The sequence below is a fragment of the Anabrus simplex genome, chromosome 6 (genome assembly GCF_040414725.1).
Source record: "Anabrus simplex isolate iqAnaSimp1 chromosome 6, ASM4041472v1, whole genome shotgun sequence".
Lineage (NCBI taxonomy): Eukaryota > Metazoa > Arthropoda > Insecta > Orthoptera > Tettigoniidae > Anabrus > Anabrus simplex.
The window spans coordinates 256,225,888-256,251,789 of record NC_090270.1 but is presented as its reverse complement, the minus strand read 5'-3'; the positions used below and the strand labels follow the sequence as shown (position 1 = coordinate 256,251,789).

The following is a 25,902-nucleotide window of genomic DNA, read 5'->3' as shown; positions in this document are numbered from 1 at the left end:
AGGCATCTGGAGACAAAGCAGCAGTGTCACCTCTAGAGTTATTTCCATAAAACAGGGAAGGTGTGCGCGAAATTTTAACAACATAGTACGTAAGCTGCATTGTATATTTGCTTTCCAAATGTGTCAACTATTCGTGCGCCACCCTGAACGAGTCAAGAACTTCATCGCACACTCAAATCTTTGGTTTTTGTGGTCCTCTGTTAGGAGTTCTGGGACCCAACGGGAGCACCGTTTCCTAAACTTTAGGTGTTCAGAAACAATGTTGTAAAGCACTGATCTCGACATGTCAGGAAATTCGTTTGAGGGACCTGTCATTCTGAAACGCCTGTTCTCACGAATCTTCGCTTCAACTGAAGCCACCAAATCGTCTGTAATCAAAGAAGGGTGACCGGAGCGGTCCTCATCATGGACGTTGTCATGGCCATCTTTGAATTGTTGTACCCACTTACGCACTTTGCTTTCACTCATAACAGTATCACTGTACACTTCACAAATCTGTTGATGAATTTCTGCAGCAGACAGGTTCCTTGCTGATAAAAACCGTATCAGTGACCAAACCTCACATGCGGCGGGCGAGTTTATTGTCTTAAACATTTTGAAAGCACAGAAAAGAACCGTACAGGTTAGCTACAAAGCTGAAACTGAGCACAGTTGTTCCCGAGGCATGCTGGTACACGACTCATACACTCGTTGAGATATGCGCGTGAACTACTAGTGTCTACAACAACATGGACCTTACTTAAAAATCACGCTTCGTATATTTGGTACTTTTTCTTTGAGTAAATCAACCAATTAGTAGATGTGCTGAAATTACTTTCTTCCATTGAAATCTCTCTTGAAATATCCAAGGCCCACAGTCGCAGGTCGTCATCACAAACATTCTGCTTCAACCTTCTTGTTTCTGCAAAGTGAGAAAATAATTTTGTATACATCAATTTCATGTGTTCAAAGGGACTTACTGACATAGATTATCACTGGTTCTTCCATACGTACAGTTGTCATAGCGATGTCACCATACAATTTTTGCGAACAGTGGTTAATGAAAGCCACTTCTTACCCCTCTTATTTAACCATAAATATATAGCTTTCCTCTTGTACGCAAGATCTACAGTGCGTGCGATTCATTTTCTTATGTGGACTGGAAGCATAGCTTAACTGGTGGGTGTGTAAGGCAACTGCGGTGTCGCTTCACTGGATTGACAGGAATTAGACACAGGGCTCAAACTTGGATCTTTAACAACCCTCGTACCTGGCAATGGTGTGCTGTCTTCTCTTTCAGATGATGCAGATGAGGTGTTTCTGCTTTGACTGTCACTTTCGCTATCATTATTTCCCTCCAGACACAACTCCAAGACAATCCTGGCACCCATGGGATGATTTTCAATTAGTTTGATTACATGTCGACCCATCTCCCTTTCTTCGAAAGTTATTTCACAGGAAGAAACCTTTTTCGCGCAATAACATAATGCATACTCTAGAAAATTAGCCATAATCCTGGCTGCTCTCTCAAATGAACATGTGTTAGCTGCCTGGCACAGAAAGCTCAAGGTAAAGCTTTTGCCTCAGCTGGTCACCAGGGCTCTCCACGTCCAGCTATATGCTAACACATGCAATCATCCTCCTGAGGCCTGGCGTCCTTTTAAATGGACGCAGTTTCAAAATAGATTTTTATATTTATTTATATTTTAAGATTAAAATAAATAAAAATTGAGCAAATATTTGTGTTCCAATTTTAGGGAAATTCTTTGACCTTGTTGTGGTATGGTTCTCACTTTACTGTCTTGCACCAAGACTGTTAGAGAAGAACACACTTTTATGAGATATGACCAGAAGAGAAATGGTCTGGGTTTCAGGAGGATACAAGACATTTCCGTGTCGATTTCAGGATCTTAGAGCTCAAAATATCAGCTTAATTCTTGTACATTGCTTTCTTACGGTCCCCTCACCTCTCAGCGAAATTTCGTTGTCGGTTTCAATATCACCGTATCAACAGTTCCCTCGTTCGATGTGTCGATACTGCTACATGACTAAGAGAAATGGGAAACTACATCTATAACTCTGAACGATTTAATAATGTACTGAAGATGCTTCCTCCCGGGTAAAATATTCCAGAGGTAAAAATAGTTCCCCACTTGGATCTCTGGGTGGGGACTACATCAGGAAGATGGATACCGACATTCAGCGAGTCGGAGCATGGAATGTTAGGAGTTTGAATCATGGTAGGTTAGAGAATCTGAAAGGGGAAATGGACAGACTAAAGTTAGATGTAGTTGGTGTAAGTGAAGTACGTTGGCAGGAAGAACAGGATTTCTGCTCAGGCGACTTCAGAGTTATCAACATAAAATCAAACAAGGGAAATACAGGAGTTGATTTAATAATAAGGAAATAGGGCAGTGGGTAAGCTACTACGAATAGCATAGTGAACAAATTATTGTCAAGATAGACACCAAGCCAATGCTAGTGCAGGTCTATATGCCTACTAGTACAGCAGATGAGGAAGAAATCAAAATAATATATGAAGAGACAGAAGATTTAATACATATGTAAAAGAAGATGAGAATCTAATTGTGATGGGAGACTGGAATGCAGTGGTAGGCCAAGGAAGAGAAGGTAATGCCAAAGGTAAATTCGGACTGAGACAAAGGAACGAAAGAGGAAGTTAGCTGGTTGAATTCTGCACCGATCATAATTTAGGATGTATATGTGGACAAGACCTGGAAAGACAGGAAGGTATCAAATAGACTTCATTATTATTACACAGATATTCAGAAACCAGATGGTGGATTGCAAGGACTTCCCAGGAGCAGACGTGGACTCTGACTATAACTTATTGCAGTAAAAACTGAAATAATAAATAAAGAGGTTTAACCTATTCAATACAAAAGAATAAGAAATGCAGTGATTACATTCTTATTTAATAATAAGTGGAAGTGGTACCAGTTTCGACCCTAGTCCAGGTCATCATCAGCCGATTAAAACATGAAAAACAATGCATAGGAAAAAGAAAATAAAAGATCAAGTTCACTCCGGATCAGTACAAGAGGCAATATAAAAACGACGGGGGTAGACACTGTAAAATTCAGAAGAAGTAAAATGTAAGTCACTTAAAAGAAACAGTGCGTAATTTTCTGAATGGCAGTATGGCACATGCAGTGTTAGGCAAAGTCTTATAATGTTTATGAAAAGTGGAGAACGGTTAAATGAGCTAGCTTGTATACACTGTCAGGCACAAAGTCATAACACAATCGAACACATATGAATATCCATAATCGTGCTGAAGCTGAAGATGAGTAGATCAATTGAAGTAACTTGCCAGCTCCCGGTGATCAGCGTGATATATTCAACATCAGGCACTGTGGTTTCAAACGCCAAAGTAAAATGAAGAATAGCTTAACGATCCAGTATTTGCTTCGGTTGCGGGAATGTAAGTATATATAGATACATATAATTCAATACAATTGAATAAGTAATTGTGATCCTGCAGATTTTTTGGAACAGTTGACGTGAAAAAAAAAAAAAAAATTGTGAAGAGAAAAAAATATAGTAAAAAGTGCAATACCGGAAACAAATGAAAACATATATGCACAGTGCGCTATTTTCTAAATTTTTTAAAAAGTAAGAAATTCAGGTCGTGATTGAAGTAGTCGAAGTCAGCGCAAGGCAAGAGTTAAATTTGAATGAGAAGAACCAAAATGAAGGTGGCGCTTTTTTGAAAACAAAAGATAGGATAAATTAATAGAGGAATAGTGGAATAAGAGAAGAATAAAAGAGATTGAAGTTAAACGGTGTTGAGGAAGGATAAGATAGGGAGATGAAGGAGGGGTAGTTTAGAGTGGGTTAGGAGAGTGGGTTATTGGAGGTAGAAAATGTGGGTAGGAACTTTGTAAGGCATGGAAAATAGAATTGGGGTTTTGAAATTTAGAATTTTTGAGTAGAAGAATTAGGAAGTCGAAAAGGATGTTGGGTTTTTCAGAAATGTCGTTTAAATTGAAATTAAGGTTGAAGTATTGGTCAAGGTGAATAAAGCAATTTTCAGCAGTGTTTAAGAGGGGGCCTTTGTTAATGATTTTAAGTATTTTCATGTCTTTTTCAATATTGGACAACACATACAAGACTCCAAGGATAACTTCATCAATATTGAAAAAAGGTCAGGATAAAAGGCATACTTATCTACAGTTACAATGCGAACTGACCATTAAATTTAAAATCTTAAACTAAGAAAACATAAAAATGGTTACAAGAAAATGTACCTAATCACTCTCATTTATGACATTTACATACGAATAATATTTGTCACACTGGCACATGCAACAAAATGCATAATACCGTATTTTCTCGCGTAATTAACGCACTTTTTTGACGAAAAATACAGGCAAAAACTTAGGATGCGATTCAAGGAATTCCGATATTTACAAATTATTTACAATTCATTTACATTTAAAAGATACATCAAATATAATCCAAACACAATTGGTTCAACTCATTTGGCGTAAAATTCCGGCGTGAGATTTTTCCTGAAAAGTCAAATAGGGTACATCAGATAAGTTAGACATGTGGGTTTGAAGTACCGACACTGGAAAATATTCTTCCCATTACGAGCTGACAATACGACCTGAATGACATACCGGCAAAAAAAAAAGTCTAACACGAGAAGGGCCGGGCATCGAAGGAGGGACCCTGTTACATTACTCCAAACTGTTTGTATCCAATCTTGTACGAGTGATGTGTCCATCCACCCTTTTTCTTAAATACGAACGTGGATCACTCACGGAAATTTTGCTTTAGGCATTGTTTTTTGTTTTAGAAAAATGTAAGGTGCAAGCTTTCTGCCATCAGCTGTTACAGCAAGCATTGCAGTACATCATTGTTTTTTTTGCTTCCGGTAGCGCATGTGATAACACTGTATGTTCCTTTCTTATCGACTGCTCGACTTTATGGTATATGGAAACTAATTGGCATTTGACCTGCGATTCCTATAAGGGAGATAAAATATTCCTTCACTTTACACTTCTCAATCACAAAGCGCTGAAAATGGTTGAAATCATTCGTCACTTTTTGGCATAATGTTGTTCTTCGTTGAAGAGAAAGTCCATTTCTCTTCATAAAATTAATTCAGCCTCGGCTAACCTTCAAATACGAGACAATGATTCCACGTGCTGCGGCTATTTCTCATTCTTTAAAATGCAGCATTTTGTGAGAAACGGCTTATCCAACATTGCGTAACAAAATCATATAGTTGGGCAGATAATCCTCTACTTGCGGAAACTTACGGCTTTTTGGTCCGCGAAATGCTTTGCGAGACTTGTTGGCCGCATGAAGTGCACTTCTGTTACCGCGGTAGCACGTTTCATTTGGACACTGAAAACTTGCTGCCCGCTGCTCTATTCCCGTATGTTTCGGCATAACTGATCACCGCAAGTTCGTATGATGCAGTATTAATCGAGTACTGTGGACTGACAAACAATTTTGAGATCACATAATGTCCCATATGCGAAACACTCTTAAAACTAGTGCAGTGGGATTTCCTGCCGGCTAATACAGCACGTTGCCCTGTATTTGGAATGCCCACTTTCGCAATAGGAAGCCTGCTACCTGAGTAGTTGGCATCTTTATTTTGAAACGCATCCAGAGCTGAGTGATGGATCTTCGAAGTTGTAGGTGCGTCAAATTCCACTTTGGACCCAAAAATATTGGGATGTGTAAATTATGCAAGGGCGTCGATTACGGTATGAGAGAAAATACGAGGCTTTGCGGTCTTTTCGACCGCACATTCATTTATTCACTTGTAATCTGCAATGAACTTACATCTCGTCTTGCTCTTGCTTCTCTTATCCTCCGCTGGAGAGTTGACAATGCTAGTGCAGTAACAGTTATTCTAAATTTGCTTTCCATTGTTATCGGGAGGAAGAAACTCTGACCTCGACAGAAGTTGCGGTCTTTTCCACCGCACGCGAGGCCTTGCGGTTGGCATTGTTCTTTTGTTTGTGTTCCGTACTGCAAGTCTTAATAGTTCTTTCTGCGTGTAGTATTATGTTTCGTGTTAGAAAACATGGATCCGAAGGAAATAGAGAGGATTGATCAACTTCTGTGAAGCGTAGAAAAAGAAAATCAGCGAACCGAGCTCTTCAACGATAACAGCGCACTGTAAGGCGCTATTTGTTTGAAGATGATGATAGTGATTGTGAACCGTTTGATGACACTACAGCATCTGATGACGAAAATCATTAAGTGAATGAAAGTGAACATGATACGGAAAGTGAGGAGTCTGGCGAATCCGAAGATGATGTAGACAATCCTTGCGTGGAGCCTGATCAAGTACCACATCTGCTTGGTAAGGATAATAAAACAAAGTGGGATGCTCATGTAATGTGTAAACGGAATATAGTGAGACCTTCTCATTTACCAGGTGCAATAAGGGAGGCAAGACATGTCCAATCTTCATTAGAAGCCTGGAAGTTGTATTTCCCTGACGGTGTACTGGAGGAAATTGTAGCATATACTAATGCATGGATCGACAAAAATCGGACTAATTATAGCCGGCCACGTGATCCTGCCAATACAAATATTGTAGAACTAAAGGCTGTGATTGGCCTTCTTTATTTGGTAGGTGTAGTCAAATCAAGACATTTGAACTTGAAGGACTTATGGGCTACAGATGGGACGGGTGTTGAAGCTTTTCGCCTAACAATGTCCAGAACACGATTCCAGTTTATCTTACGTGCACTCAGGTTTGATGATATAAATGATCAAGGTAACAGGGTGATAGCTGATAAATTAACTCACATCAGGAAGATCTTTGAGGACTTTGTGACCATATGCATGAAATATTATTCACTTAGTGAATATCTCACAATTGATATGATGTTACAGGGGTTTCGTGGTCGTTGCCCAACACGCAATAAAATCCAAATAAGCCGGATAAATACGGCATCAAAGTATTTTCCATGGTAGATGCCAGAACATTTTATACGTATAAAATGGAAGTTTACGTAAGAAAACAACCGGAAGGGCCTTATCAAGTTGACAACAGTGGCAAGTGTAGTCCAGCGGCTAGTTCAACCAATTTCCGGGTCTGGGCGCAATATTACCATGGACAATTGGTACACCTCAGTACCATTAGCCGAATCATTGCTCAACGATCACAACCTTACAATCGTGGGAACAATGAAGAAAAATAAACCACAAATTCCTCCAGTTTTTGTTCAAACCAAGCCTCGTAAAGTGAATATTAGCCTGTTTGCATAGAGACGACAGCAAACACTTCTCTCATATGTACCAAGAAAAACTTAAATGTACTTCTTTCTACGATGCATGAAGGATATAACATAGACCCAGATTCAGAAGAAGCGAACAAAGCCGAGATGCTTACTTTTTATAACCTCATGAAAGGGGGCGTTAATGTCGTAGACAGGATGAAGTCTCTAGAATCAGCAATCGCTGGCCCCTAACATTATTCTGCATGCTTTTGAACATTGCTGCCATCAACAGTTTTATTATTTTTAGAGACAGGCCTAACGGAAGTGGCATAAATCGCCGGAAATATTTGAAGGAGCTCTCAATGATGCTGCGAAATGGTTACATGATTCATCGTGCATCGAATGACTGCATTGCTCCTGATGTAAAGACGCGTTTGCGTAGCATTATGGGTATTGAAAAAGAGGACCAACGTCACCAAACTGTAAATCAGACAGACAATGGTCGCTGTGCTTATTGTGACAGAAAGAAGAATCGGAAAACCAAAACTAAATGCGTTTCATGTTCACGTTTCATATGTAAAGAGCACACACGGCCATCATGTGTCCAGTGTGCGGAGAAAAGTGTTAAATCGTACAGAAGGAGGGGGATGATGACTAAATTCTTCAGCATTTGAGAGATCTGGCAAGTTCTGAACGGTTTTCCTGTATTGCACTCAGTGTTAAGTTCCGAGATTTGTTTTGAAGCAGCCATAGGTGATGAAAATTACTAATGTCTGGTGCTTTGGGACTTGAGTGGGTTTTCATTCTTTAATGTTTATTATTGTTTGCATTTTACATTTCCAGAGTTCAATTTTTAAACATCGGTAGCCATAAGTTCTGATGGACAGATGTTCAAAGTAGTCAACTGAAATGAATATATCTTTATAGTGTGTCTTGTAGAATATTTTCTCAGCTGATTAGACATACATTTGTGTAACAAAGCTATGGTATGACATTTTGGTGTATTGTGTTCGAAAAAATAATTTGTGCATTAAATAATGGCCCATGGATTCTGTGCGGTCGAAAAGACCGCGCACGAGTTCTGGCAAAAAAATATCAGTGCGAGTTCTCCTGGGTTAATAGCCGGTAGGCATCTCTGAACACTTGGAGATAAGGTTTGTCATATTTTTTGGCCATAACGAGAAAAGAAAATACCAGAAACTGTCATAGAAATGCAAGGAAAAACACGTGGCCTACAACTCCGACGAAACTACGCACAGAAACGATGTTAACAGCGCGCAAACAACACAATAACAAACTCATTCTTTCGTCCCGATTAACTGAGTCGTTAGTGCGCGCTAGCCTCTTGCTTGCAGGACGATTGCCGCCCTGAATCCCCAGCTGTATAAAGCGCACACGCTGCTGTGGTGAGCGGGAAACACGATACACGAAGGCGACGGACGAAACACTCACGAAATAAAGCATCAAATACGCTTCAAAATTAGGTTTCGTAAATTACACAAGCACATAAGAATTTATTCTTTATTCTAGGGGAAGAGTATTGGCCGTACTAGAGGTTATATTAGTCAAAAATCAGAAGAAGTAAAAATAAATCAGAAAATCGGAAGACAAGTTAAAAACCGGAAAGTTTTCGGGTAAATCGGAAGGGTTGACAGGTTTGATATTGGCTTCAGAAGAAATGTAGGAAGACGTTAAGCTATCTGATCTTTGAGGATTGAATTAAGAAAACCAAGCCCACGTATTTGGCATTTGTAGATCTAGAAAAGGCATTCAAATGTTGACTGGACCAAGCTATTTGAGATTCTGAAGGTAATCGGGATCAGATACCAAGAAGAGTGAATTATCTACAATCTGTGCAAAATTCAGTCTGCAAAGATAAGAATCGAAGGCTATGTAAAGGAAGTACCAATCCAGAAAGGAGTGAGGCAAAGCTGCAGTTTGTCCCTCCCCCCCTCCTCCTTTTCAATGTTTATACAAAACAGTTGAAAAGGAAATCAAAGACTAATCTGGATAAGAAATCACAATCCAAGGAGAGGAAATCAAAACTCTGAGAGCTGCCAATGGTATTGTTATTTTATCTGAGTCTGCAGATCTGGAGAAATTGTTGAATGTTATGGACACTCTTGGCAAAGGCATACAAGATGAAAAAAAGTAAAAAACAGCAGTCAAACAAAGTCAGGGGATGCAGGAAATATTATATCAAGAAATTAAGTCTTAAAGGAAGTAGATGAATATTTTTACTTTGGTAATGATGACAGAAGTAAGGACGATATAAAATGTATACTAGCACAAGCAAGGAAGGCCTTTCTTAAGAAAATGAATTTGCTCACTTCAAAGAGTGATAGAGGAATTAGAAAGATGTTTTTGAAGACTTTTGTCAGTAGCATGGCATTGTATGTAAGTGAAACATGGCCAATAACTAGGTCAGAAAGTAAGAGAATGGAAGCTCTTGAAATGTGGTGTTACAAAAGGATGCTGAAGGTGGGATGGGTAGTTCGAATTATAAATGAAGAGGTACTGAATCAAATTGGTGAAAGAACAATCTGGTGAAATTTAACCAGAAGAAGAGATATAATGGTAGGACACATCTTAAGACACCCAGGACTTATTCAGTTAGTTTTTGAGAGAAGCATAGGTGGTAAAAACAGCAGTGGTAGACCAAGGTATTAATATGATAAACAGATTAGAACAGATGTAGGATGTAGTAGTTACGTAGAAATGAAATGGTAAGAACAGGGCAGGGAGGGATGGAGAACTCCATCAATCCAGTCTATGGACTCATGATCCAAACAGCATAATCTTCTTCTTCTTCTTTTTCTTTTATTATTATTATTATTATTATTATTATTATTATTATTATTATTATTATTATTATTATTATTATTATTCAGTTCTATGTGATTTACAATCCTGGGACCATCAGCCACTTTTACTTGTAATCTGAACCACACGAAATCCAAAATCTTGAATACATTGCCCAGAATTTAAAGTGTTTAATAGGTTGTCACAGTGCTATCACAATTCCTCACGAGAAAGACTACACGAGGTTAAGGAACAATACATATATTCAATCAAATTTTTGGTTCTTTAAAATGAATTTTAAGATAATTTTCCTAGGAAATAACACCTTTCCTAGCAAGTTGAGGGATTCCAATAATTTTGAATGAATATTCCATCATCACTGCCTTGGCTTCTATCATCCTTAAGAACTGTCTTTCAAAAACACTTCTTGACTATCATACACTTTCTAAGGCTATTAGAAAGAAATGGTCCTTGTCATTCAGTTTCTATAAACCTACAGACAATACTTACTATTGACTGTGACATACTGCCAGGCAGTTTCAACTGGTGCAAAAGGTACAGATACAGCTAACACTAGAGATTCATTTCAGATAGTCAAGATGTACCTTTTTCCCTAAGCAAGTTCTTCATGGGATCTGTTGACAACAGGTTCTGAACTCTCAATCCATTTAGTTCCTTAACAAAATATTTTATAATCAGTAGTTTTACTTTAAACTAGTTTTATTCCTACTGTCTTAATTTGTCCAAGATTTTCAGTAATAGGTGTAAAAAAAGCTCTTCAACTGTTTCCCATCAGGTTATTCCCACAGTGGTAATAAATTGTTTCAAGTAAGACTACAGAAAGCAGTTTGTGTAAAGGGGAGCAGGTACTACAGATAAAGATAGGGAGTAGAAATGAAACTTAATCTGCAGCACCTCAGCATGGTACCATGTTTTACCAAATGACAATCCAGAAACTAGAAATGCAGTTGCAGTTGTTGACATGTAGATGCTGTCATGAGTTAAACGGAGGGGAAAGTACGCAATATAAGAGAATGGAAAAAAGGAGCAGTTATCTATTTTATTTTTTGCTGGTTGTTTAAAGTTGTACTAACACATCAAAGGTTTTTGGTGACAGAAGGATGGAAAAGTGATAGGACTGGATGGTAGCGACCATGACCTTAATTAAGGTACTGCATTTGCTTGGTGTGAAAATGGGAAACCACGAAAAACACTCTTCAGGGTTGCTGGCGGTGGGATTCGAACCCACCATCTCCTCAATGCAAGTCCACAGCTACATGCCACAAACTGCACAGCTACCTCACTTGGTATTTGATGTTAAGGCGGCTGCTTCCACTGACGAGTAGCCACTGATGTCCAACTTTGGATAGGCTGAAGTATTGATAATTCGGCCAAAGTAGAAAGCTGGGAAGAATCTGAATTGAAGGTGGTGATGGTGGTTTAAGAGAAAAATACACCTGAGCAATCATCCATATATGCATTGAAGCTAGCAGATGATGCTAGATGAAGAGGTGGTGGTGGTGGTGGTGGTGCTGATGAAAATCTTCAAACATCTGAATAGCTGAAGCCCTTAAACATTTAGCCCCCATCTTTCCACCTTCTTGCTCTTGTTCTCCGAAGTTGGACATCAAATGGTGTTAAGGTTTTAGGACAGCACCTGGCTTAACATTATATTACCACTCCCTTTTACCGTTTTTTTTGTCTCGCCTACTCCCCTCTCCCCTTATAACGCAGCAGTGTCTACTTGTTAATGTTCATCATTCTTATGCAATCCCCCACTGATAAAGGGTGGAGCCGAATATTTTGGACGTATGTTTTCTTTTCTTCCTGATGGTTCGATGCATGCTACATATATATTTCACTCCAGTTGGTTTTCTTACCTGATCATGTGTGTGTGTTTATACAGATCACAGTAGACCTATCAAGTTTTCAACATAATCCTGCACCAATCACTCTTGCTGTGTGCATCCACAAAAAACAATGAATCAAGGCCTCATTACACAACTTTCTCTTTAATAAAGAAAACCCACATTCACTTGTAGCCATATATTCAGTTATACATTCACCCGGTCTTCACTGCCTATTCCCACTTCAGCAACATTTTTATAAGAAAGGTTAAAAATCACTTTATAAATAATCAAACCCATAGAAAAACACCTACAAAGGGGTTAATATTACCTGGAGGTTGTACGATGGTATTTGGCTTATTAACAGTCTTGATCATTTCTATCCGTTGGCCATGTGAGAGGTTCACAAAGGCAGACCGTGCTACACGGTACCCTCTACTGTTGGAACAATTAAGGGCCAAACCTCCAGCGAATGGCTTGTCAAACACAATGTCATATAAGTAGTCTTCTTGCTTTTGAGCTTTATGGATTCCTGAAACAAAAACTCTTTCATAACAGGCAGGAACTATGATCAGCTTAACCACTAAATGACATTTCAAATACCAAATTCAAGTCCTTGAGTAGATTAAGAAAACTATACATAATTTAAGATGTTACATTTATAGTTATTAAAACATGGATGAGCAAGCCTGATTTTCTGCAACAGTTCCAAGTAACTTTATTTATGTGTATAACAGCCATACGACTGATTTTAGAAAGATAACAAAGCAGATAATAAGTAAAGCAAACAAGTCTAGTTATTCAAGCCAGCATCATTAAATCATTGTTTGATTAATTTTAGGGACAAAAAATACTATTTTAGCTATATATATTAACTTGATCTCTCCCTATGCAAGCAATACAACTGAGGATGTCGTCATGCTATCTGTGTGGCACGTCATTTCTGCAGGCCATCTGGCTACATAACAGTCATCTTGGCCAAGACTTGTAATGGACCATTATGAGCCACAGATTATGTCTTCATTGTTTACACTATTAATGTGCTCACAGTGCATGAATCCACCGAGTGTTCATTTTACTTAGCTTCTTGCAGAGATGTGCTTTAGACACATAGGATAAATGTGTCATGTATCACACACCTTATGTTGCTTATTTCCTTGAACAAAAAGGATAATGTGAAAGGGCAGAGGTATCCCATGCATTAAAGGAGACAACCCCATACGTGTTTCATGGGAAATGTAATCAGAAGGTTAACTATGCTTGATTCTTTATTGACCTGAACCAAAGAACTTGAATTACACAGCACAGTATTCGGAAGTACCACTGGTGTAAAATAATCATGCTTTTCAGTTTGTTTGGTATTTTTTTATCTTTAGATTTCAGTGTGTCAGCCTTTGGATCCCAAGATCGCGGGTTCAAACCTGGAAAAAGTAGCTGGATTTTTGAAGGGCAGAAAAATGTCCAATCAACACACTATGTCGTAGGCCTATGATGTCAATATGTGAAAGATCTCTGATGACAGATTTGGTGTTTACTCAAAAAACTTACTTAAAATTCGGTCACAGATGCCCAAGAGAGACGGAGCTGGCTTATTCTGCCATCTAGTGGGTCTAGAGTAAAACAGAACATCAAAACTGACGAGCAGGCAGGCAGATGGTGTTAACAATACATCACTAACCATTCGTCTCCTGGATGACGTGCAGAGAGACAAAGGTTCTTCCCCTACCCTCTGGGTAACATTTTCTTTCTCAAAACCTTTCCCTGTATGCACCCTAACCTGAGGAAGGTTGGAAGTTCTTTTGTGCCTAATTTAATTTTAGCATTATGGTGCTGCTGTCATCTGAGGAACGAATGGTTAGTAATAACATGACAGTATGGAATGCACAAGAAAGACTCAACATTACCTTCAATGTGTTTCTTTCTACATAATCAACATGCTCCTTGTCAAAAGTTACACAATATTCTGAGGAGGGGAGAAAATCAATCTCGCGAATGACCTATGCACAGCAGCTCAGTGATGATCTGATTACACCTCACCTTCAGCGCCAGCTTACACAGCCAACTTTGTTGAGGCTGCTGAGAGCAATGTTAGGTGAAATACTCAAAGTAAATGCAGAAGTACGCAAACCTGAACAAGAGCAACCCTACAAGAAGACAATGACATTAATAGCATAGCGACCGGGCGAGTTGGCCGTGCGGTTGGGGACCCGCAGCAGTGAGCTTGCATCCAGGAGATAGGAGATAGTGGGTTCTAATCCCACTGTCAGCAGCCCTGAAGATGGTTTTCCGTGGTTTCCCATTTTCACACCAGGCAAATGCTGGGGCTGTACCTTAATTAAGGCCATGGCCGCTTCCTTCCCACTCCTATTCCATCGTCGCCCTAAGACTTATCTGTGTCGGTGCAACGTAAACCCACTAGCAAAAATAACATAGTGCGTAGAAGAGAAAGTGTGTGAGCTCTTAAGTTGTTTAGTATTGGCTAGTATAGGAACTGCGGTGACTTGTCCACTAGAGGTAGCACCGTTTTATTTGAGGGTTGGTATCTGTAGTTGTAATATGTTCATGTACAGTAGTGATTTCATGTGAAGGCATAAGAGTTGTGTATTATTGTTAAATTAAACCAAAGAGCAGGTGATTTGGTGAGTACAAATTACTCATTTAGTCAGTGTAAACATAGCACTGAGCTTATATTTAACATAAGCCCCGATATGAAGAAAGTAGAACGCTTCCATCAACAGAAGCTCAGATATATTATGAACATCAAATAAGATGACTACACTCCTGACACAACAGCTCTAGAGATGGCAAAGATGAACAATATAGAGGCCATCATTATTGGTCACCAACTCAGATGGATTGGACATGTCCAGCAAATGAAAGATGACAGACTTCCTTGAAAAATTCTGTACTGTATAATGAAATCAGTACAGGCAGGAGACCTCATGATGCCCCTCAGAAGTGCTATAAAGATCAGTTAAAGAAGACCTTCAGAAGCACTGGCATTGATCCAAATACTTGGTATATCATTGCAGAAGATCGCACTCGCTGGTGCACAGCTACTGCAGCTGCCATTGCATAATTTCAGCATGAATATTGTAGACGGGAAACTGAAAAACATCAGAGGCGTAAACAACACCAGGCTCAACCATGACCTCACCTTCTACAGGGTGCAACCAGTGTGGTCGTATGTTTCATGTTAGGATTGGTCTCCTTAGCCATCAACAGCATCTGCATCCCTGAATTCAAGTACTGTATGGGAAGAATCACAGGAGAAATCTGAATACTCGGATACAAGTATCAGACAACAATGATGAGTGCTGAGCTTATAAAACTTACAAATCAAATGTGATACAAACTGAGGAGGGGGAAAAAATGCTTACTTGCTTTGTTCCAGGCTTTAAGTCCGGTTACAAAACTTCTAAAAACTTCTCCAAGATGAAGTAAAATTTTCAAAATGGGAAAAGGCGATTCCCAGAAAAAATAAAAATCTTTCCATTAACTGTTTTATGTGCAATTCGCATTTATCTGATAAATATGTAGTTAAATCAGAATAATTTGTAGACAAGGTTACCAGTAGAAGTTCCTAGAGATCGATGGAAACTGAAAACTAGCGCTGTCGCCTTCTATATTTACCAATTTACCACATCATCACACAAAACAATTAAAAAAACAATAATCACTCTGCAAAAGACAACCTCTGAAGATGGAGAGAAGTATAAGCAGCAAATCACACAGGCTTCACCGTAAATTAAATTTCAATGGTTATTTTGGTAGAGTGCTAAAAGAAATGGAGTAGGTTCAGACCAACAAGCTAGAAAGAAAACTAGAGAGTGGCTAATACATTTGCTACAGTGCTTTGGGTGGTGCCAAAGTTAAACAGCAACACCATACTTTAAGCATGATCCATAAAGTTTCATCCGCTTATAATGCACTTACTTTTAATAGTTCTGATCCAAATAAATTAACTGCATAAATTATGCAGTCTCTGTGTGTGGTATACAATTGCACTATCCATACGGGAAAAAAAAAAAGGATGCATCATATTTCAAATACGGGTTTTCAGTACACAGTTTATGATGATTAGCAGAATTATGTTTCCTGTGCTTGTAATACACCAGCCCTGTGGTGTAGGGGCAGTGTGCCTGCCTCTTACCCGGAGGCCTCGGGATCGATTCCCGGACAGATCAGGGATTTTTACCTGGACCTAAGGGCTGGTTCGAGGTCCACTCAGCCTATGAGATTAGAATTGAGGAGCTATCTGACAGTGAGATGGCGGCCCCAGTTTAGAAAGACAAGAAGAACGGCCAAGAGGATTCATCATGCTGATCCACACGACACGACTGCAGGCCTTCAGGCTGAGCAGCGGTTGCTTGGTAGGCCAAGGCCCTTCAAGGGCTGTACTGCCATGGAGTTTTGTTTGTTTGTGCATGTAATACAATCCCCCACGAGTGCAGTAGGGGGCTACTTTTCTTGCAGGAACTGACAAAACAGTGAAACGTGATAATCAGTATCCTGCCTGGCTGAGTGGCTCAGAGTGGTAGCTTTCTGAGATTGGTAGGTTTGATCCTGACTCAGTCCAGTGGTATTGAAGATGTTCAAATACATCAGCCTTGTGCTGGTAGATTTACCCGTCTGTAAATGAACTCCAGCAGGATAAAATTCCAGCATTTCAGTGTCTCTGAAAACCGTAAAAAGTAATTGCTAGGATGAAAAACTAATATTATTTACTATTATATGGTATCGTATAGAGCACATTTTCCTGGCATTTTGAAAATAAAAACGATGATTGGCTAAGTTATTTGAAGCATATATAGTGAGTTTGAATCTCACTGTCAACAGCCCTCATAGATGGTTTTCCGTGATTCCTATTTTCACATCGCGCAAATGCTGGGGCTGCTGTACCTGAATTTAGGTCAATGCCACTTCCTTTGCAGGCACAGCCAGGTACTATCCCATCATAATCATAAGACGTGTCTACATAAGTGGGTGCAAGATAAGGCAAATAAAAAGAATCAGCATTGCCAGAATCATCATCCAAAAACCTTCTTGTAGGAACTGACGAAACAGTGAAATGCATTAAACAGTTTTAATATCATTAACACAAGAAGGAATTTCCTCTCTTTAAATAATTAATTTAAACAATTCATCCTTCAACTTTGTTCTGATTATGATGATGATGATGATGATGATTATTATTATTATTATTATTATTATTATTATTATTATTATTATTATTATTATTATTATAACTATGGGATATTACACCATTGTTCACTTCAAACATTCCCCCTCCCTTCCCCTCCAAGAGCTCCAGAATACTTATTGTTTGTAAATTACAGTATTATCATCATTAATATTGCTTAATGTTTAAAAATCTGTGTGCTGGTCCTCGGTTCAGAGAGCTCTGGATTTGACAAGTTCAGGATTTTAACTGCATAGCGTATAGTTAATTTCTCTGGATTGAGGACCAGGTGTTTGTGTCTATCATCCTGTAGGTAGGGCCCTATCCTCACAGATGCTCAGATCGTCCAAGGACGTCAACTGACTTGCACTAGGCCTTTCTAGAAGCAGCTGGTATTATTATTGTACCGGGCGGTACACCTCCACGCCGCTAATTCAAACTTTGCGCCAGTTGAAACTCCTCTGCTGGAGGAAGTCTGAACTTTATCTACTGTGTTAATTTTCAAGTTTCTCAGAAGATGTCACTACTTGGAAATTTTGAAGTTTCTGAACTGGGTCGTTTTCGACGTAGTTTTGTTTTGCCTGTAGTAAGAAGTGTGAACATTCTCTTCTAGAGGACACTACTGAAGAACTACAATTGTGCACCCTGGTGCAAAGTGAAAGAACTATGTTTCTGGAGAAAATTTGAATTCATAAGTTTTGTTCTTTGTTAAATTTCTTGCAGTCATGGTTTAAGTTGGCAATATTAACCCTTTCTTTCCCCTTGTTTTGAATTTAGCCAATCCCAAATTTCTCGAATTAATTTTCCACCAATAATGTGTTTCTTCTTCATCTTGTGTAGGGGTTTTCTTGGTTAACCAATAAAATTCTTGTGGGAGGGTGTTCTCATTCCTGAAACGCCTCGAACTTTCCGCGAGAGTATATAAACTGCTGATTTTAGGGTCTCTGCGCCACTTCAGTAACATCTTTCAGTGTGTAAAGTACGTAGCAGGGGGCGGGAAGCGCCTCTTTCTTCGGGCAGCAGTTCATCCACAAGGTAATGGCCGTTTAATAACTTCTTTTCTTGCTAGCTCAGCAGTTTAACTCTCGGGGCAGGTCCGAAGCCTTTTACCATGTAACTTCCCTTAAAATGTAAAAACACTTGGTATCTATTCTATCTTTTTAAATTACAGATCGGGATAGAGAGTGCTTAACCCTCTCGAGCTCCCACTCATATTGCATTGAGGTGAACTTATTTTCACAACTTTTTCTTCCTTAACGTTATGTAAATTGTTCCTTCTATAAGTCACCTCTTTAGTATGGGATTAGCCCTTGCGTTAGCGGCCTAGAGCCAGAATAGGTTTTAAACAAAATGTATTAGGAGAGCAAGTACGCCTCCTCTCAAGTTGGTATTTTTGAGGCCATGTAATTTTCATGTTTCTTTACTTAATAGGCCTCAGTAGGTTGGGTATTTTACCCCTGTGTTTATGTCCTTAAAGGACAACTTGAAGGTGGAGTTTGGTGTGGCCTTTGATGGGCTTAAATTTTAAGAGCGAGTTGCTCTTTCTTGAAAAAGTGCGTTGTTGTATGCCTCGAGGAGGCTTTACCGTGTAAAGAGGAGCAAGTGCTCCTAGGCATGATTGGGGTCTTCTGCCCCTTTGTTGACTTCTGTATATCGTAAGGTTGGGCTTTGTCTGGCTCTTGGAGCCCAAATCCTGTAATCTCTGTAATTGTACCTTTTCGAATTGTGTTTCGGCTACTGTGTACCTGTTCAATTTGTTATTTCTTATTCTTGATTTTGGAAAGAAAATATAACCTTGTTAAATTTTACCTTAACTTTAATTTCGTAGTTTCAGACCCGTTCACCCCCACACCTTCTTTCACCTCTGCTGTTCCACAGATACCTCGGAACAATTATTATTATTATTATTATTATTATTATTATTATTAAAGGGATATAAACAATTTTCACCATAGTATTGTATTGTTTTATTACAACAATTTCAAGTGATATGAATAATTTCTTCATAATGTCATATTATTTTGTTCAAGGTTCTCTGTTCTATATTTTCATTCCCTGAAAGTAGGGCTAAATGTATTTAATGGCAATATTTTGTGATTTTTTAATTTATAAATACTGGAAATGTATTCATTTTCCTTCTTTATGTAGTATGTATGTGAACATCCACAGCCTGTTTCCAGTCATTCGACCGGGTCAGGAATGGAATGAATGAAGCCCCCATGAAGCGGCAAGGATGGGAACTCTGCCAGTTGCTGAAGCCTGTTGCACTCCTTCAGGGCGATGATTAATGACTGACAGATGAAATGATATTGGAGAGTGTTTCTGGAATGAAAGATGACAGGTAAAACCGAAGTAACAAGAGAAAAACCTGTTCCATCTCTGCTGTGTCCAGCACAAATCTCGCATGGAGTGACCGGGATTTGAAACACGGAAACCAGCGGTGAGAGGCCGGCGCGCTGCCACCTGAGCCACGAAGGCACTTTATGCAATATATGTACATCTTGTATTTTAAGCATCCTTTTAAAAATACATTATGCTCCTTTGACTGCTTTCCCAATTAAGAAAACTGTGCAATGATCTTTATTCCTGCAGCCTGTCCACTTGCTTCATCACCACGCCCAATTGTTTTGATCGCTTAAAATATGGCAGATGCAGTTCAAGTGGCTTGAAATATGGCTGTGCAACAGCCACTCTATAGTCTTCTTTCTAGCTAAATTCAGACACAACTAAAAAGTCAAATTCATTTACAAAAAAAAAGTAAGGAATACAATTTCATGGTTATCCACAATAAACTGAAAATAGCTTAAGCTAAGATTTTGTTAAAAAAAAAAATCTTAGTCAATACAGTCAAAATTTTAAAGTGAACCAACATTAAGCAGAAGGCAGAAGGTGATTACTGACACCATGCTGAAAATATTTTGGCTAAGAAATAAGAAAGGATGAGATGCAAGAACAAATTTCTCTTATTTGAAATTAAATCGCTTCTTAAGTGTTATAGGGCCTGTATAAGGCATGGATGCCTTTTCCTTTCTTCAGAGGCTCATCTGTGAAAATTAGTTAATAAGATCTTAAGTGCCCTAATGGGGTAAACACCCGTGTCATTAGAGCTATTGAGAATTATTTCTGTGATGAACAGTGTCACAAGTTAATTTTCACCTTTGAAAAGGTAAAACTAAGAAAAGTAGTTGACTTTAATACCAACTCATTAAAAGTTGATGGATTTATGAATTTAAGAGAACACACTCAAGAACATGGGAAAAATAAACTCTCAAATCCTGCATTGGTATTTGTACTTGTGTCCATAATTGGTTTCTATCAGCGGTTGTTTGTGTAAGTTGAAATTCCACACCTGGTGATATTTTGTCTCAAACTATAATCCACTGGAGGAAATTGGTGCTAGAATGATTGGTTTTACCTCAAACAAAAGTCAGTCTAAAAAAAATGTGGAAATGTTTAGGAATAAATGGGAAATAAGAAAAGGTCCTACACTCTATTCCTAACCCTTCTGATAAAAGTAGGACATATTAGGCCTTTTCAGTTGCTGTAAGTACATGAGCTCCCCATACCACTGGCTGAACAATAGCTTATGACTGGGGGAAAGAGATGTCCATGCACATACCGCCATATTGAGAACACTTTTCAGCTACCCGAGGAGACCATAGTACAGAATTTGTGTATTAACTTACGTACATTATACTTGCATGTATACATCTGTCGACAGGTTATTTTTATTCCTTCAGAGGCTCATCTGAGAAAATGAGTTAAGGTCTTAAGTGCCTTAATAGGATGAGCACCTATGCCATTAGATCTACTGAGAATTATTTCTGTGATGAAAAGAGTCACAAGTCACTTTCACAATGTCAAACCCATGGATGAGATAGAAAGGTCAATGAAAGTAACAAATTTGATCTAACAAATACCAGAAGACATAGTGGCCTATAAACACAAGGTCTTCACCAGCAAGGATACATATATATTTTTTTTGCAAGTTGCTTTATGTCGCACCGACACAGGCAGGTCTTATGGCGATGATGAGGCAGGAAGGAGCTAGGAGTGGGAAGGAAGCGGCCGTGGCGTTAATTAAGGTACAGCCCCAGCATTTGCCTGGTGTGAAAATGGGAAAAAACGAAAAACCATCTTTAGGGCTACCGACAGTTGGGTTTGAACCCACTATCTCCCGAACAATGGATACCGGCCGCAATTAAGTGACTGCAGCTATTGAGCTCGGTCAAAAAAATAAATTTAAATGGTGTCATAACAGGAAGCCCAAGTTCTACATGGACATTCTTGACAGTTTGCAAGCCAAAACTACTGGGTTACTAATTTTAAATCAAATTCACAGGGAAGTTATAAACTAAACCCCATGGGATAACAGCCCCAAAGGGCCATGGTCTAACAAGCAACCATTGTTAAGCCCGAAGGTCTGCAGATTACGAGGTTACAACTGATAAATATCATATTGGTCCGACATTGACTTTGAAGAATTATTTTATTAGAATACAAGGTGTCGTGTGGTCGGCACAGCAAATACTCTCAGCTACTCAATTGTAATCACGTGGGCTGAGTGGATCTTGAACCAGCCCTCAGATCCAGATAATAATAATAATGTATGTTCAATCTTCAGCCCTAAGGCTGGTTGGATTTTCAAAAGCTCCGCCATCACCTGTCATAAGATGGCCTAGGCATTACTGAAGAGGCATAGTAGAGAAATGAGGAGCGAGGTAGTTTCCTGCTGCTTTCATCACCAAGCCAGAAGTTGCTATTACATATCAGTCTGCCAAGCCCACTGAAATGCATGCACCAACCGACCCTATGAGCAACATTTTCACACCATTCTTAGCAGGGACTGGCTGCAGAAGGAATGGCATTACAAGCATCGCTCGTATATCAGTCATTTTCATATTGTCAAAGCCAAGGATACGACAGAGACAGATCAATGGAAGTAACAAAATTGCTCTAGCCCATACCAGAAGACATAATGCACTGTAAACACTAGGTCCTGCCAGCAAAGGAATAATAATAATAATAATAATAATAATAATAATAATAATAATAAAAAATTTATTTTATTTTACATTTTATGGCCTACATTGGACCACTCTAGTCAATTATACAAAGGATTTCTTGATTTCCTATCAGCCCTATATTTTTTTTCATTCCGAGAGATGGTGTTTTCCTTTGTTCTGTTGAAAATACCCTCCCATTAGACATTTTATTGATAACAATAACAATAATAATAATCATATGGCCTCAGATACCATGTGCAGACATTTTAATCTGACAACACTTGGCTGTCTGTTCATCAATTTTAATGTTCTGTTTTACTCCAGGCCTACAAGATGACAAAGTAAACTGAATCTCTCTTGGGCATCTATGACTAAGTTTTAATGAATTTTGTCAGGTACATACTAAATGTGTCACCAGAGCTCTTTAACATGCTGACATTGTATGACAAGGGCGCTCATGCCCGGGGGCAAGAGGGGGATGCCCCCCTGCCTCCCCAGCTCTCAGGAAAAGGAATAAATCTAAGGTAGTCAGGAGTTTCTCTTTCACGAAAATGATTTTAAAGCTAGTATTACAAACAAATCCCCTGGACTGGATGGTATTTCTGGAGATATGCTTAAAGAAATGGGTGAAGAATGTTTGCACGTGATGCACTCATTGTGTAATAGGATATGGGCGACGGGAGAATGGCCAAAAGATTGGACAAGCTCTATCTTAATCCCCTTGTACAAGAAAGGGTCAGTCAGGAAGTGTTCCAACTTTCGTACAATTGCTCTGATATCTCATGCAAGTGAGATTTTATTGTACATCATAAACCAGCGCCTCAAGTCTTACATAATGCCTCACATATCCATTGAGCAAGCAGGATTTGTTGCAGGAAAAGGAACACGGGAACAGATTTTTAATATGAGGCAAATAATTGAAAAATCTTGTGAATTCTGTGTTCCTGTGCTAATATACTTCCTTGACTACAAGAAAGCTTTTGATTGTGTTGTCTAGAATAAACTATGGCAGGTTCTTGGTGAATTTGGCATTCCACAACGTCTAATATCATTACTCAAAAGTCTGTATGGAAACAACATTGCAACTATAACGGTACACGGCGACATTTCAGAATTTTTCAGTATTTCGCAGGGTGTCCGACAAGGCTGCATATTATCACCTATTCTATATAACATCTATGCTGAATATGTGATGAAGAAAGCCCTTGATGACTGGACTGGAGGCATATCAATTGGTGGACAAAAAATCAGTAACCTGCGCTTTGCTGATGACACCACTCTCCTTGCCAGCAGTGAAGATGAACTTGCAGAATTACTAGCAAGGGTAAAAGATGCAAGTTTAGAATATGGGCTAGAGATCAACCTGAGCAAGTCCAAACTAATGATAATTGACAGAGCAGCACAGATCCAGCTGACAGGTCGATTAAGGGAAATGGAAATGGTAAATGACTTTATATACCTTGGGTCGACCATCTGTGATAGTGGAAGTTCTGACAAAGAGATTAGGAGACGTATCACCTTAGAGCGCGTTGCCATGAGCAAACTCACAAAAATATAGCAGAGAAGAGCAATTACAAACAGTACAAAGATTAGATTAGTTGATTCTCTTGTGTTCTCTGTCTTCCTTTATGGTTCCGAGACCTGGACCCTCAAGGCAAGAGATAAGTACCGTATCGACGCCTTTCAGATGTGGTGTTGGAGAAGGATGCTCAGTGTACCTTGGATGGAAAGAAGAACTAATGCATCTATTATTCAAGAACTGAATATCTCCGAACGTCTCTCCTCATGCATCATAAAGAGAATCGTCCAAGTCTTCAGACATATTGTAAGACGTGATAGTGAAAATCTGGAGGAATGTATCATGGAAGGCAAAGTTTTCGGCAGAAGACCACGAGGAAGGACATCGAGTAGGTGGATTGATCAAGTTCTGCGTACCACCGGTCTGACTCTTCAGCAGGCTTTAAGAGAAGCTGAACATCGTCAAAGTTGGCGTCGCTTAATCCAAAATATTGTGTGAAGTCAAATGAGTTACACGACTTATGATGATTACGTAGAAGTGGTAGGAGATACTGTGGGTGGTATTCTACCGTGGAATACAAGTCTCCATTCATCTTCCAAAATATAAAAAATACTACATACCCCCAGGTCTAGACCCCCCCTACAAACTATCCTATGGGCGCCCTTGTTGTACAACATGGAGTGTTGGATGGACTTGTGGGCATTCTATGCTTAACTTATTAGTTACAGTAATTACACCATTAAATAGGATACGTTTATTTTGCACGACACGTTGCACAGGCACAGGCCAGCATTACTACTTTACTGCTTAGAGTACATACGGGATCATACAATTTAATTACCCTTCTGAATCTGGTGCACCCTGCTGTCTTCGGATGGAGGAATGTTTCACCAAAGCCTTTTTTCCGCCCTTCGAAAAACCAACTACATCAATGAAAACCACAGGCTCATTAAATTCCATCTATTGTAAACCATTACAAACAAAATTTCACACAAGCAGGATACAGCAGTAGATGAAAGTGTAGTAAAATGTAGGTCTGTAGGGTAATCTAAGAAGAAAGAAAAAAGAAGGAAAAAAAAGGGGGGGGGGGCTGATTTGGTATAAAATCCTTTAAATTTGTGAATCTGACAGTGGATACTGTCTGGGGAAAAAACCAGCCCAAGCAGAAGCATCTGAAATATTGTCAAGTGAGGGTATAGTCATGGAACTTATGGAACCGTATCATGAGAAGGGGTACACAGTTTATGTTAATAACTGGTGCACCTCACCCTCCATGTTCCTAAATTTGTCTTCCAAGAAAAGAAATACGGTAGGAACAGTGCATGTCAAAAGAAAAAATATGTCACAAGAGTTGAGGTTAGGGCAAACAGAGAAGGGGAAGACTGTGGTAGTGTAGGACACTAAAATGGATGGACAGGAAAGCTGTTACTGTAGAAGTGGGAAGGAAGTTATTTTTTATTTAGAAGTTTTATGTTGCACCGACACAGATAGGTCCTATGGTGATGATGGGACACGAAATGGCTAGGTGTGGAAAGGAAACAGCCGTGGCCTTAATTAAGGTACAGCCCCAGCATTTGCCTGGCGAGAAAATGGGAAACCACGGAAAACCATCTTCAGAGCTGTCAACAGTGGGGTTACTGATTATCTGAGAGGGCAGACCACAAAAGGACATTTCACCTGATAGGTTCCAGGCAGCTCAGTGGGCACACTTTGCAAGGTTTATACCCCCAAACGGAAAAAAAAGGGGGGGAGGGGCTGACAAGAAAAAAGTGTGAGATATGAGCATAAAAAGTGTTTGGTGGCTTAGCATTTCCTGTAGTGTTTTAGGGTGTATCACACCACTAAAATATTTTAAAGTGTTCTTCAGGTTGCAGTTCATCATCACATCAAAAACAGGTATGATAAAAATTGCAGTATACATGTATAAAACTTAACAGTGTAAAACTATATCTTACGCACAACTAAATGGTCCACACACGCATGCTCAGCATATTAAATTGGTATGCTAGTGGGTTAATGGAATATACAGTATAGAAGAAAATTATACTTAAATAATTTAGGAACATTTTCTTAGCTGGATTATCTTCAATATTGTGTATTATAAAAAACTAACTGCATGTATTAATTATTATAATTGCAACAAATGAATACCGTCTCCCCGGTTGGTGCTTATCCATGACTGGTAGAGAAGAGTATTCTATTTATTCATTCAGTCGCTGTAATCGAATTCATCACTGACAAGAAAATTTCCCACGATTATGAACTGCTGTGGAGACATTTGCTGGACTACAGGAGGAAATATTAAAACTGCTATCCAAGTATCCATTTGATTATAATGCAAAATGAAGTA

General features: G+C 39.1%; 1 protein-coding gene across 1 annotated transcript in view; it reads right to left on the bottom strand.

The window, feature by feature from the left end:
- pcm (pacman) overlaps positions 1 to 25,902 on the bottom strand; it is a 668,873-nt gene that overhangs the window by 214,589 nt on the left and 428,382 nt on the right. The window contains exon 24 of the mRNA XM_067150369.2: positions 12,177 to 12,377. Within this exon, the coding sequence (XP_067006470.2) occupies positions 12,177 to 12,377 (201 nt within the window). The remainder of the gene's footprint in view (positions 1 to 12,176; positions 12,378 to 25,902) is intronic.